The sequence below is a fragment of the Passer domesticus genome, chromosome 6 (genome assembly GCF_036417665.1).
Source record: "Passer domesticus isolate bPasDom1 chromosome 6, bPasDom1.hap1, whole genome shotgun sequence".
NCBI classification, from domain to species: domain Eukaryota; kingdom Metazoa; phylum Chordata; class Aves; order Passeriformes; family Passeridae; genus Passer; species Passer domesticus.
In genome coordinates this window covers 24,481,087-24,495,514 of record NC_087479.1, presented here as the reverse complement: position 1 = coordinate 24,495,514, position 14,428 = coordinate 24,481,087, and the positions used below count along the sequence as shown (strand labels likewise).

The 14,428-nt window shown below is 40.0% G+C and overlaps 2 protein-coding genes across 7 annotated transcripts in view; one reads left to right on the top strand and one right to left on the bottom strand.

Moving 5' to 3' along the window:
- Positions 1-14,428, bottom strand: part of SLC25A21 (solute carrier family 25 member 21) — a 237,453-nt gene that overhangs the window by 221,548 nt on the left and 1,477 nt on the right. For 4 of the 6 annotated variants that reach the window (XM_064423925.1, XM_064423922.1, XM_064423924.1 and 1 more), the window contains exon 1: positions 13,218-13,757. The exons of 1 other annotated variant lie outside the window; for it this stretch is intronic. In XM_064423925.1, coding sequence (XP_064279995.1) covers positions 13,218-13,701 — 484 coding nt within the window. In that variant the 5' untranslated portion in view covers positions 13,702-13,757. Of the gene's footprint in view, positions 1-13,217; positions 13,758-14,428 lie in introns of those variants that run through there. One more of the 6 variants, XM_064423926.1, reaches the window with a different exon arrangement.
- Positions 13,005-14,428, top strand: part of MIPOL1 (mirror-image polydactyly 1) — a 189,200-nt gene continuing 187,776 nt past the window's right edge. Inside the window, exon 1 of the mRNA XM_064423914.1 lies at positions 13,005-13,242. The gene's annotated coding sequence lies outside the window, so the exon portion shown is untranslated. The remainder of the gene's footprint in view (positions 13,243-14,428) is intronic.

The window sequence follows — 14,428 nt, the reverse complement described above, 5'->3', positions numbered from 1 at the left end:
TTTAAGGGCTATCTCTTCCAATTTTTGACCACTCTTTGCTTCTTGGGAGTCTTATGAAGATACTTTTCCAGTTATTTTTCAGAGTTATAACCTATATCCCAAATCTTATTTCAGGAAGAAAAGAAAAATAGCTTCTGCTTACAGTAAATGGCATCACATAGGTACTACACTTTCATTCATTAGGTTTTGATTAGATCCATGCTGTAGAAAACAGTTACTGCCCATGATTAATGTACATTCATCTAATAGCAAAAAGACAGAATGAAAGCTCCTTTTGCAGGAACAGGATGAGATCTCCTTTCAGTCCCATTGTGAAACATGATTTTTATACCACTGCTGACCCAACATCCACTCCTACATGAAATAAGAGGCTACAAATATTGCAATTTCAGTTTCTCTTGGAAAAGAGTTACTCCAGTTCTAAGGCAGCAGACCTCAATGAGATTACAGAAAAATGCTGCATGTGCTTCTTAAACTTAACAAGGTCCATTCTGCATAAAATACTTTTCAGCTCTGCTGCCCACATCAGCCTTCCTAATCACAAATTACAGAAAATAATAAAAAATGCTGTTCCACAGAAACTTTCTCAGGATCTGGCCAGAGGTTTTTTTGCAGGCTGAGTGCTAAGCATCTGAATAGTGGTTTTGTGCAACACTTGCATCAGCCCACAAAGTATCCTGCCTGTGAAAAAAATGCATCTCTTAGTACAATATTTCAGTTACAGTTAAAATGTCAGAAGTTCAGCAACTCAGTAACTTTCCTATTTCATTATACACAATAAAAGCCAGTATATATAAACTTTACAAGACTGAAGATACTAATTTTTTTCATCTGTAAATCAATACCTTCCCAATAGGTCAATATTGATAATTATGATGAAATATTGAGACTTTTCACAATGTTGTTTACTATCACATATTTAGTCATATGATTAGGTGCATCTTGAGAATCTTTTACTTGTTCAAAACCAGAGAGTAGCAAAAAGATTTGAAACTGCTATGGCCTATAATGCAGTCTTCAACTGATGCTACATTTTAAGGTCTACCATAATCTTTACCAAGTTTTGAGGCAGCTATAAATGGCCTGGTAAATTTGGTTTTGAAATCAATGAACTTTTAAAGAAATCTGTTTCCCATTTAGCTCTGCAACAAGACACAATATTTTCATTTGTAAACACACTGTTTTATAATCAAACATTTTCTGCTTTTGACAGTTGCCTGAAATAAAATCTACTGAACTCTAATAACTTGCTTTAAAAATAAAGCAGTACCTTTTCAACATAAATCTTTCAATACTTTCTGCACTGCTCCACAATCTAACATATATGGAAAGATTTTAAGGAAAATTTAATCGAGTGTCCAAATATAACTTTACTTTAAACATTAGGTCATCTAAACATCTGTCTCCAATATATCCCTAGGGATTTAAATCAAAAGTCTGCTAAACATGTACAATCATTTTGAAAATAAATAACAGAACAAATTTAGTCTTGATTATGATTATCATGCTTTTTAAAAGGAAACATTTATTCTAATAAGAAAAGTCTGAACTAATTTAAACTTTATGGACATTAACTTAGAAAAGTTTCATACTCTAAATAAGACATTTCTTTCCATTTAGTCTAGTCTCTAATAACATTCACAGGTTTATATCTGCAGAAAGCCTATATGTTTTCTTCCTCCCTTTTGGAAATGTCTAATCAATGAGCTTTATTTCTCATCATATTAAAAAGTGAAATTTTGCAGAAAGGAGAAAAGCTTGCTAAAAATCAACAGAAGAGATTGATTTGCTTTCTTTTGGTCTTCTGGGATGGCCACCATCATATTTGACAATAAGAAACAACATGCCAGTTAAAGCATACATCATACTGGTATTTATTTTCTTCACTGCTTAGGAAAAAATGCAGTAAAGACTGTTTTAAGCAAGGACTGTCTCATTACCCAGTCAGCATTACAGTTTTGCCTTGTAAAATTTTTATTAAGAGGTATAATAAATAAGTGGTAGCCATGTTCCCCCTGCTTAATGTGACAGCACCAATCCCCTTCAGAATCTTAATCCCACTTAGGAGAGGAGAATTAAGCACTTGTCTGCAAACACAGTACTTTCTTAAAAGTCTTATTGCTTTTGGCTCTGCAATAACCAATGACTTGGAGATGAATGAAGGGAAGAACTGTGAAGACTCTCAAAGCTCTCATATTCTTCTAGTAGTCTTGTACTCTCAGAATATTGCCCATTCCTCTACATAGCTCCTCTTTTTGATGATGAACTGATCCCAGGATGAACTAGTATTGCGACCCAGAGCCAACAGAATATGATAACAGAAGCACCTAAAATGGGCACCAGACGCAATGTTTTGAAAGTGCTGCATGAACAAAGCAAGCACTCTTGCTTTACACACTATTATGCAATTCTGACAAAATTAAGATGTACACACAAGATTGTGCTGCCACTGGTCAGCATCAATAGTAAGGCAATGTCTTGGAAAATAAATTCTTCTAAAAACCTATAAGCATCCTGACTCTTTGTTTTCTACTTCTTGCCATGGGGTTATGTTACATACCTGTGTACACGACCAGCATTGCAAACCTACCTCTAGAGAACATGCATGTAACCAACCTAAAAACCCTCAGTGTATCATCACAAATCTCAACCATTCATAATTTCATGGCTCAGATCAAAAAATTCACCAAAGATCAGGAGTGCTATCTTTATAAAACATCTACAGTTCATAATTTCAAGCTTTAATGACAAAATACTGAGGATAAGATTTGTTAAATTGAAATGACAATCAAACTTTCAAATTCAGAAATTAATCACATAGTTCCACAAGCTGGAATAGACATCAAATACCACAGAATCCGTAATGAAGAATTAAATTTTGTTTCTGTGTCTCTGATTATGGTAGTTAGAACCATATTTTTTCTTCACCATGCCCTTCAAGTTTTACCGAGTTCAGTATGTTATCTGGAGCCAGGCAAGAAAACAAAGTTGAGTGATATTTACTACACATTCAAAAGATATACTAATTTTGAAAATTAACCCTCTAACTAAATATTAAGAAACAAGTGTTAGTAACAGAAAAATAAGTAAACCTTAACCCTGTTGCAAAGCCACTCAGAATTGAGTCTAAGAGGAAGTGAAATAAACAGCACAAAGAATTTCCCAAAACTGAAAGGGCTGCTAAGACTCTCATTTGCTTTTGGGAGTGTTGCTCTTTGGGGGCACCAGCCACACATCTGCATACTTCAGTATAATAAAAACAGTAAAAAGTCCAGGAAACTAGGATAACACACTGAACTGGGAAATGATTCATTGACTAAAGACTAAAAGATGACCCATAAACTGTGTTTACTGACAAAAATTGATGGATTGAAAGTGATCCAGAGGGAAAACAAAAGCAGCTGTTAACAGTGACTAAAAAGCAGACCTAAAGGCCAATTACTCCTGCCTTTCCTTCCCCACTGTATGGGTGGGACTTCTCAACAACATTCAGACTCCTGCAGTTATTTTCTCATCGGAAAACCACCACTGTAGACAACTGAAACATGAATTACCTGTTTCAGATGTTGGTGCAATGGTATCTAATTGTAATGATTCCCCAGGATAAGACATGCTGCAGAAAAAAATGGCAGGCACTTCTCCTGTAACTACTCTACTTTCAACATACCCGAAACAGTTGACCTGTAGTACAGATTTTCTGTAGAGAAAATACTGCCTTAAGATGGCTGATACTTTACACTTTCTTGCACAAATAATAATTAGACATCAGCGAGTGAGAGTTTCATATCATAAAAACCAATATTAATTTACTTTACCCAACAACAGGACCAGTGTTGGTTTCCACAGGCAGCAAATATCAATTAATCTCCTCCAAGGGGGAAAAAAAAATTGTATGTTTCAGTTGGAGAAGAGCCCATTTAAGGCATTTATAATCAAGGCTGAAATACTTGAAAATACTTACAGGCATCCCTATTATCTATTCATTGCAATACTGATTTTCAAAACTTCCAGGTTCTAGGATTCACATCACTATCTGAAAAGGGTTTTTTTTCCCCCTTGTCTTTAGCCCTTTTCAGTGATACCAACCCTAATCATAATACTTCAACCAGTCTGAAAAGGTCAATATAATCATTTTTCAGAGAGAATTTCAGTCTCATAACAGACGAGTTCCACCAGTCTCAGGGGTATGATTTTGAGTGTCTCCCACCCTGCGAGCTTGAAATGGAAAAGCAGAAAGCATAAAGAAAGAATGTTTACATTAGTAGGGACATCCAAGGTAATGTGACAGAAACTAAGCTACAGTTAAAGGAAACTTTGTAATATCATCACTTAACAGGCAAAATTGCCAGATTTTATGCACAGAAATAACCAGAATCAGTTTTCATTTTCTCTTCTAGAACGCTGCCATAGAAAACACATCTACTATTATCAAAAGTCATGTTTTGTTTTTATATGTTAGAATTATATTCTTACTGCATAATAAACTTTTGTGTTACAACAATTTAACATGGATTTGAAGATGTACATCAGTCACTAAGCACAACTAATGAAACAATAAACAATAATGAAAATTTGTTCTTTATGCCAATATAATCTTGGCTCACAGAAGCTATAACAGCTTCAGAAATGCCTCTGCAGACAAAGCATTTTTGCCTACAAATTTTACAACAGGCATGTTCCAGTATTAATTATTTTGACTACCTACATGCTTTTACATGTATAACACACTGATCCACAATATTATTTAACTTTAAAATCTGACAATGAAATTTTATAGCTTATTTTGAAGAAGTGTGTATGTTTAAGCTTTATGCTTTGCTGTAGGTCTCATGCCTGCAAATACTTGAAGGAAGTTAACAGAGACTTGAATCAGTGTATATGTAACACAGCAGTCTTTACTTTGGTTATAGATTGGCATTGAGAGCTTGATGACATTTCTGCAATATTGCATAAAATCTATGCTAAAATTAAAATAATCAAGACTCAAATTTCTTACTGTGGAAATCAGTAGTTATTTGCATATTGATTTTACTGGGGCACAAATATAGCCCAAGTTTTTATTTATATATGGTATCTTAGCATTACAAACATCTATTGATCTTTATCAGTGATACATGACCACTTAACAATTCTTGTGCTTAATTCGGTGACAGTCAAATTCAGTGCCATTGGTTTTGCAGTACACATATGGAATCAGCATTTATTGATCATTATTCATTTGACATATTTAAGCTTTTATTTTGCATACTATTATTCAAAATTACATATGCTTATCTTCTTATCAGCAACAGCTTCAACATACATTTTCAACACTCTGCCATAGGTAAGAAATAAAAAAACCAAAACACATTAGCATCTTATTGTAGTATTGCACTGCCATCTTGTGGGCAGTAGATCGAATGAGTGCAAATAACTTCATTACTCTGTTTTCTGGGTGTGAAGTTAGTCGTTTTGACAGGTTTGTGTTTTTATGGAGCGTAGGAGATAAGGGGTGAGGTTTTTGAGAAAAAACTTGTTACTCTAAAACAAATAGGAAATTGATAACATTTCTGAACACCCTCAGGCTTACCATATACACAACATCTGAAGGATAAGTACCTTATTACACCCAGAGAGGATTCTGTGCACAAAATGTTTTGTCGCCATTGGCCTACACACCAGAGTAAATAAAGCTCAGCCAACCTCCCACTTTTACCCATGTATCCCAGCATACCTATTTGGAACAACAACACACTTGGAATTATGAGGTTGCTGCAGGATTCTCAAACCAAGTGAGTACCAGAGCAAGTCTGAAATTTAACCCTCAGGTTCAACAAGCAGTTCAGTATGAGCTGCATCTGAGTCCACCGACCAAAAAATTCTCTCTTCAGAGTCCCAGCTTCTACAGAAACATACTACAGGTGTCATAACATGTTAGGAATTATGAAATTCTAAGTTTGTTTCTGTCACTGTTACATAAACAGGAAAAATTTACTTCATATCTTAACCCCCCATATAAAAGCTACTCCATTAAAAATAAATCCCCAAACATAGCGTGAAACATATTTAAGAGCTCCAAATGGCTGTTCATATATTGCTAGTACACTGCAATGACTCAATCAAGTGAGATCAGTTCACCCTAAACACTTTCTGGACAGAGACAGAGTGGGGGTCAACAACTGTGTGTCTAAATGACAGCCAGTGATGTGTGGCATCCCTCAGGGTTCTGTCTTGGGACCAGTGCTCTTCAGTGTCCTCATCACTGACAGAGACAGTGAGACATTCCCACATATGCAGATGACATGAAGCTTGGTGGTGCAGTTGACACAACAGAGGGACATGATCCCATCCAGGATCCTGGACAAAATTGATGGGGGAGCCTAAAAATACCTTATGAAGTTCAAGAAATCCAAGTTCAAGGTGCTGCACCTGGGTCAGGCAAGGAGAGACATGAGTAGATACTGAGACAATAAGTCACTGAGAACAGCCTTGCAGAGAAGGACTTGGTGATTCTTGTGGATGAAAAGCTGGACATGAACCAGCAATGTGCACTCGCCAACCTTATCCTGGGCTGCATCAAGAGCAGTGGGGGAAGGCCACGGGAGCTGATTCTGCACTTCTGCTCTTGTGAGACACCACCTGCAATGCTGCATCCAGATCTGGAGTCTTCAGCACAAGAATAACATGGACCTGTAGGGCAGGCACAGAGGAGGCCACAAAGATGATAGTGAGTGAAATATCTCTCCTACAAAGACAGGTTGAGAGAGCTGGAGTTGTTCAGCACGAAGAGAAGGCTCCAGGGAGACCTTGCTGTGGGCTGCCAGTACCATAAAGGAATTTATAAAAAGGAGGGAGAGGAACTTTTTATATGGACAGATAGTGACAAGACAAGGGGCAATGGCTTTAAACTGAAAGAGGGAAATTTTTGATTAAATGTTATGAAGAGATTCTTTACTCAGGTGGTACTGAAGTGTTAGAACAGGTTGCTCAGATTGGTTGTGGATGCCCCACTCCTGGAACTGTTCAAGGCCAGGTGGGATAGGGCCCTGAGCAACCTGATCTAGTAACTGGCATTTCTCTCCATGGCAGGAGGATTGGAACTAAATTATCTATAAGGTCCTTTTCAATCCAAACCACTCTACAATTCCATGACTCTACATTGCAATTTTCATTTGCTCCTCTTAAACTAAAGCTATATTGAAAGGCTGTTGCTTCTTCAAATTACTCAACTGTCTGAAAATTTAGAGGAATTTTACTAGCTGCCAGCTTCACATATTCAGCAAAATGTATGAATGCTCATGAGGATTTAATTAGTTTCCACTAAAATTAAACAAGGTTTTCTGTGGCAACCCAATAACATTTAATTCAGTTAGAAGTATACAAAGCAACAAGTCCAATCTGTCTTTCAGATTCAGATATTTTTAGAATTATCACCTGGTAGAAGAGGGAAGGCTCAGAGACTAAGAAATGTTACAGAAGTAAAGTTTGAAATGCTTTAGTAGGTGGGAAAATACACTGAAAAATTTCCACTGGGAATGGTTCACAAGGTAACTTCAGCTGGTTCATTCCATGGCATTCTGCATAGCTCAGCTGCTGGTCACTGCTCTGGTCTGCACCATGCAGCTATATTCTACTGCATTAAAAAATGTCACATTGCATGGTTTTGAATTGCCTAGGAGACCAAAGCCAGCAATCCAACTATACTGGCTTCAAAATCAGCATCCCTGGAGCTTCCCTGGTGGCTCTTCCTTATTTCCAGTGACCCACTGAAGTCAAACTGTCCCAATTACTGTAGTCCCTCTTTGAGCTGTATCATGATGAAAGCAATAGGGGCTACACAGACCTTGCACAGGTACTTCACCTTTTCAGCAGGTTTCATAAAACATAGAGTGCATGGGTGGTTGTCCAAGCAGAAACAGATTGAAATCTTTTCAAGTCCTAACTTCCCAACTCTTCCTATGTCCTCCAAATTTCTACAAGCATACTGAAGGAGGTTCAGGATATCTGATATCTCAGCTTACACACACTTAACCTTATTTTGGTCTTCTCTTACCTGAACTTCTCCTCACCATATTGCCAGCCAAGCAACTCCCTTCCAAATCTCCAAGTCCAACACCATTAATTTCTCAGACTAGCAGAGAAAATTGGCTTCATTGGTTGCTTCCAGTGCATTCCTTTGGAGTACTTTAACTTGTAGAATGTTTCCTTGAAGTGATTACTTTATGACTGCTTCCCATCCTTAGCTTTTTAATTTAGAGACTTTACTAACATCTGAAATATCAAATCAAGGCAGTGAAAGACACCAAGCATGAACTATGGCCTCAGATAATAATTCAGCCTCAAGTGACTTCAGAGAAATGGAAAAAGGAAGGCTTAAGCACTTAAAAATTTTATGGTTTCAAGACAAGAAAGTTACAAGGTGTAGCTAAGCACTTAGCTAGTTGAAACTACCTCTGAGCATTAACCAATTATCTTAGTAACATGTGAATGTCCATTGCATGGCCTAAAAGAAAGAAAAAAGCACCCAAGTAAACACGGAATACTCTTCCTAACTTTAATTCCCAGAAAACTGTCATAAAAATAAAAACAAGTGAGGGGGATAGGAACAATTAGACAATTTTCCTGTTGTTTCAAGTGCTTTCTGTACATCTATCATACTCTCTCTCCCATTCATAGGGACCAAGTAACCTAAGGTGTTTCACAGGTTATGCTGGCTAGAGTACCTTGTAAAGATTTTTGCCTGACTAATGCCTCTTGCAACAGAAAGACCAAACACTGGTTTTAATACTGTATCTACATTCGACAGTCTTAGTTTGACAAGTGGCTTTCCTGCTTATAGATCTGGTTCAAAGAAGTTGCTGCTATCCAGGTTAATCAACTTTGTCTACTCCTGAAATAAAACACCGCTCAAGGAAAAATGTTTGGACTTTCAAAGGAGCTTAAGCGAATTAGACTCCCAAATCCTATTAGGTTTCAATGCAGCTGGAAACCTAACTCTTCAAAAAAGAATTTTAAAAAATATTAAAAAATTGAAGCTGAGAAGTACAGAGAGGCAGAAACCCTGCTGTTTCATGAAAACATGAAGAATAGGGGGAAAAAAGATAGGCCTGACTTATCCCTATGAAGTAACTGTTTTGTTTTAAAGCTCATTTTTTCCTGACTTTTCCATGTTCATTTTACAGTAATTAATTTTGTAGCTCATGTTCATTTATTAAATGGAATTAGGCAAAGAAACACACTGAATTTTCAGCAAAAAAGTACTTAAAGATTGGTTAAGCATTACAAGTCTGAAAAACAAGTAACCTATTTATCACTTACTAATATATGAAATATATTATTCAAAATTTTAACTTCAAAATGTAAAATGTTTATAGGTTATTTGTACATGTATGGAAGAAAGAGAGGCTATCATACAACTAAATATAAATTAAATTTCATTTATGTTACATGTGGTTTTAGCTAATTGTTTCCATCTGCAGTCTTTTGTTATTAAAAAAACAAGAACACACCTATATCAAACAGAAGCATCCTAAAATCTTCATGGTAAGTATATGCAGCCACGTGTCTTATCTGTACAAGTGTTTATGACATTTGCACTTCATCATTCAAACTGACTCAACACTCTGTTACAAGTATGTCTTGACAAATTATTCTAGGTATCACATAACATAATTTGCACTATTCAGTTCCTCTCTAGGAGGAAAGAAATATCCATTGACTTTGTATGCAACACTATTGTTTTAATTTCTGCCTTTTCCATACAGGCAGGCAAAACAAGGATTTTTTTTTTTATCTTTGTGTTTTAGAGAAACAATTCTTCTTGTGACTTGAATCCTGCACTGACTTCTCAAATAACATTTTAAAGAATTGCTATTAATCTAAGGAAATCAGAGGCTCCCAAGTTGTTCTTTTCACAATGATCCTTACAGTTTAGAGTTGATTTTCTGTTTCATTTTTTGCTATAAATTCCACACATGCCTTAGCTTACTAATTAACCACTAGAGAAAAGGAGCATGACTGCAGTTCCCTGTACTAGAAGGGCCTGAACTCACTAACAAAGTGTCCCAATTACATTTCAATCAAAGTCCTTTTCCTCACTATTGTCATACATCCAGGCAAACAAACAAAACCAAGTATTTTGAATTATGCTATTAACCGTCATTGAGGAATCTGAAAGCTGGGAGCAAACAATGCCAGCAGAAGTAAGCCAAGACTGAGTAAGGCTTTGTTCATATTTAAAATTACATTCACTCTCAGGAAGCAGAGCTTTCCATTTCACATGAAGTCAGATTACAAGCCACATGAAAGCAGATGCACTCCTTGCCACAGACAAAGTATGCATGAGATCTGTCATGCCTGACTTTTACAATTCAGTTACAGCAGAGAGCTGTTCAAGTTTAACTTAGCAATGCCTCTGACAGCCAATGGTATGCTGATATATTTGCATCTTAAAACACTGAATACTTTCCTTTCTCCTTCTTCCAGCATGCCAGTATCTTCCGTTTTATCAGTCCTGTAGACTAGGGGTCATGCTTGATTTCTTTCTTTCTTTCACTTCCCCTGTCTTTATTAAGTCCATGAACAAGTCCTGTCATCTCCCACAAAGTGTAAAAAAATTCCTTTCTTCCTGTTCTGCCAACTTAGGTTTATCTCTAATAATTTTCCACTCAACCTAGCAGAATTACTTCTTATCAGATCCTTTTGCATCAGACATGCAGATACTAAAAAACATCTCATTTTACTTATGCAGGCAATATTTCTGACCCTTCAATTACTCCTGTTGGGCTGTGCCATTCATTCCCAACCACCTCAGTACGTTCCTACCATTGCTTTGACAGAGTCCAGCTCATAGTATCTTTATTAGAAACCAGTTTAACTAAGACTATTTATGTCTGTTTGGGGGTTGGGTGTCTTTGGGGTGGTTTTTTTGAGGGCTTTTGTTTTGTTGGGGTATTTTGTTTTGTTTGGGGGTTTTTTTGGGTTGTTTTTCTTTCTAAATACCAGGCTGTGGTACAGACAGCAAAGTCACTCTAGGATGCCTGTGGCATACACTTGAGGCCAGGAAGCAGAACAAAACACCTTCAAGAGTCCTATGTCCTCCTGCAGAGAAAGCCAAAACAATATAGGATGGTCAATGTAATATTGGGAAACTAAGGTCAGTAAACAAACTCAATCCTTTTCTCCTTGCTTCCACCTTTTCCATGTTGTATCTACACTTGCCAAAGAAATTTAACCATTAGACTGAAGAGCTCAAAACTCCAGCCTTCACCTTCTACTTTCTCTATAAATTAGCAGGAAAAAAACCACTACTGAGTTTTAAGCATCTGTCAAGCAAGTTTTCAAGTTCCAGCCATTTCCCTTTAACACACTTTTGAGCTCCCATTTGAAGCAAGCACACATCTAAAAATCCCCTGGTACAATTTTAGTGTTGTTCAGAGTTAGATAATAAATAATTACTGGTTTATTTCAAAACAAATTAATATAAATTTCTGCACAAATTTAAGGCTAGTGACGCAGCTAAGGAACTTGCCTGCCTGACAGGAGATCAAACAAAAGGTTACAAACATCTTTAATACTATGTCTCTGGACTAGATACAACAGGCCTCTCACATTATACTTTTTTTAAAAAGTGTTGCATGCAGATCAATAGTCTCCTTGAAAATTCTCTCACCCTAAGACTGATGCCTACCAGATTACTAAATATTTTTCATTTATCTAAATGACAATTTTCTTTCTGTTGTGTTAGGCAATCTCTTCTTCCACAAAGAGAACCTGTAACAAAACCAGGCTCCTGCCAGAGGATGGTAACACAGTGCATTAGATCAATCTGAGTCACTAAGGTACAGGCCAACTGCTAAGGTCATCTTGCAAAACATCTGGTGGCAAAACAACTCAGTATCCCTTCAAGTATGAAGGGTTTTCAACAGTCTGGGACAGATTAAACCTTTCCATTCTCTCCTATAGGAAGATGGGGGTGGTACCAAGCTGAATCCAAAAAACCTTTAGAATTTCAAAGGCTGCAGAAAAGCTACATAAACAGTCATATGATACACTGGAAGGGCAGGGACAGCAGTCATACAACACACTGGGACACCAGACTTCTCCACTTCTGCTACGACATCTCTTGCTGTCAAAGGAGAAAGCTGGTAACAAAGGGCATACGGAGTCACTAGCATGAAAATAAACTGCTCAAATGTGTGCTGGTGGCAGGAATGCATAGAAGTGGATTTAGAGGTACAAGGGGAATTAGAGGGAATGGAAGGCCAGCTCCCATGGAGTGTCACGGCCACACAGATCTCAATCACAGAGAATTTTTCTTGTGCACATTACACTGAAGCGTTATATAAGACACAGCAACACTACCATGTAGCTCTTCTCTTTCATGTAAAAAATGACAAAAAGCACTTAGACCTCAGAAGAGACACTAAGGATCACTTCAAAACACACTACATAGTTGAAATATTAACAGGATTTACATATGCAGACTTACATATCCTGAAAGAGCAGGATATTGTGTTAAAATCCCCTACACTTCAGGCCGATTTAAATATTTCAGTTTCACTGGGATTTAGGTCAGAAACCTGAAGAAATTGACCAGCAACGCTTTCATTGCTAAACAGATGTGTACGATTTTGACATTTCTAGTTTGCAGTACAGACTACAAATGAACGAGTAATGTCGACATCCCTAAAAGTATTTAAAAAACCTCACAGAAACGCATTTCCACTGTAGCCCTGCATTGGTTTCTCTGTAACTCAGCGACGAAAAGGGGAAGGCGTCCGAGCAGGGCAACTACGTTTTCTGTCCCGTATCCAGACGTTGGAGGCGGATCCCGGCCGTGGAGTGCCCCGAGCGCGACTCCAGCGCTTCGGGCCGGCTGCGCTGCGGGTCAGCGGCGGCTGCTGCCGTTGAAGGGGCCCGCCCGCCACTCTTATCGCCCGCGGGGCTGCAGGGCGTGTGCGGCGCAGATACACCGCGGAGCGCCCCTTCACCCGCTTGCCCCACCGGCGGGCCCAGCACCGTTACAGAAGCTGCTCCGGGACCCCCGGGCTTGGGTCTCCTCCGGGGCCCGCCTGCGCCGCTCGGCGGGGGAGGAGCCGCCGCTGAGCTGGCTCGTTCCCCGCCGCCCGAGCAGCGCGGAGCGGGGGAGGCGGCGCGGCCGCCCGCGCCTCAAGTTGGCGGAGCGCCGGCGGGGGACGGGCAGACCCCTCCCGCCCACGAGGAACGCGCGCACTCACCCGCCGAGCCTCCGGCGACGACTTGGTGAGAGGCCTCCTGCAGAAAGCCCCGGGGCTGCCGAGCCATCCTTACCGACGAGAGGGAGCTGGCGCCTGGAGAGCGGCTGCGAGCCGGGGCCGAGTCCGCGCTGGGCGGGTGGGGAAGCGCCCGAGGGGCCGCGGTTATCTGCGGGCGGGAGGGGGAGCCGCGAACGCCGGGGGCGGGGGCGCCGGGTGCGCGGCCCCGCCGCGGCCTTTGGCAGCCGGCCCCGGGCAGAGGGCGGCCCCGGGCACGGCACGGGCTCGCAGCTACGGGCGACCACTTCTCGCCGGAAAGCGGCAGCCTCTCTCCCTTAGGGCAGAGCCGGGACGGCCGGCGCTGCGATCGCCCGGGCTGCGGCGGGGAGCGAGGCTGTGGCACCGTCAGCGGGGGACGGCGGCCCATCGCCTGCTCAGGCTCGGGCCGTACACGCCCGCCTCGGGGCTGGTGCCATGCAGCGCACATCCTGCTTCCCCGCCGCTGCTGGGACCCAGCTAACACCCGCACATCCTCTGCTCATCAACTTCTAGGAAGGGTCGGTGGTGCTGCTGGGCTGTCTTTTTGAAATATACTGTCCTTTTAAAACATTTAGTCTAAAGGTTGGTTCCATCTCTTCGATGTTCGATGAGTATTTTGTCACTTGGAGAGTAACTATTACATGTGTTACAGGGACCTGTGGGCCCATCTTAGTAAACAAACGGTGACAGGGCACGGGCTGGAAGTGGTGGGACATAGCGCCATTGCGGACAGCCCCAGCACTGCTTTCGGCAATGCCAATTTCTGCTTTCCAGAAGATGCCCGAGTACACTGTGGGGGACAGCATGGGCTCATCCCAGAGGCAGCACCATTGACGGGCAAGACAGTTCAGAGGGGTGTTGTGATACATTAGTTTGCTGAGAGCCTGCGAGTGTTTTGTGATAGTTTAGCCACAAATGTTGCTAACTGACTAGAGGTTCCAGCCTTAAAAGGAAATGTAGCTTTTTGTAAAGTACAGCAAAGATTACAGCAAAGCAAAAGGATTATTGCTACTGAAAAGGATGGGAACGTAGGAAATATACAGAGAAGTGTTAATAAAATGTTAGAAGACCAAGACCCTAATTGCACAAAGGAATAATAGTCAGGTATACTGTTCAGTTATATCACTTGAATGCATCAGCAAATAAACAATAACATGAATTTTTGATCTATATAG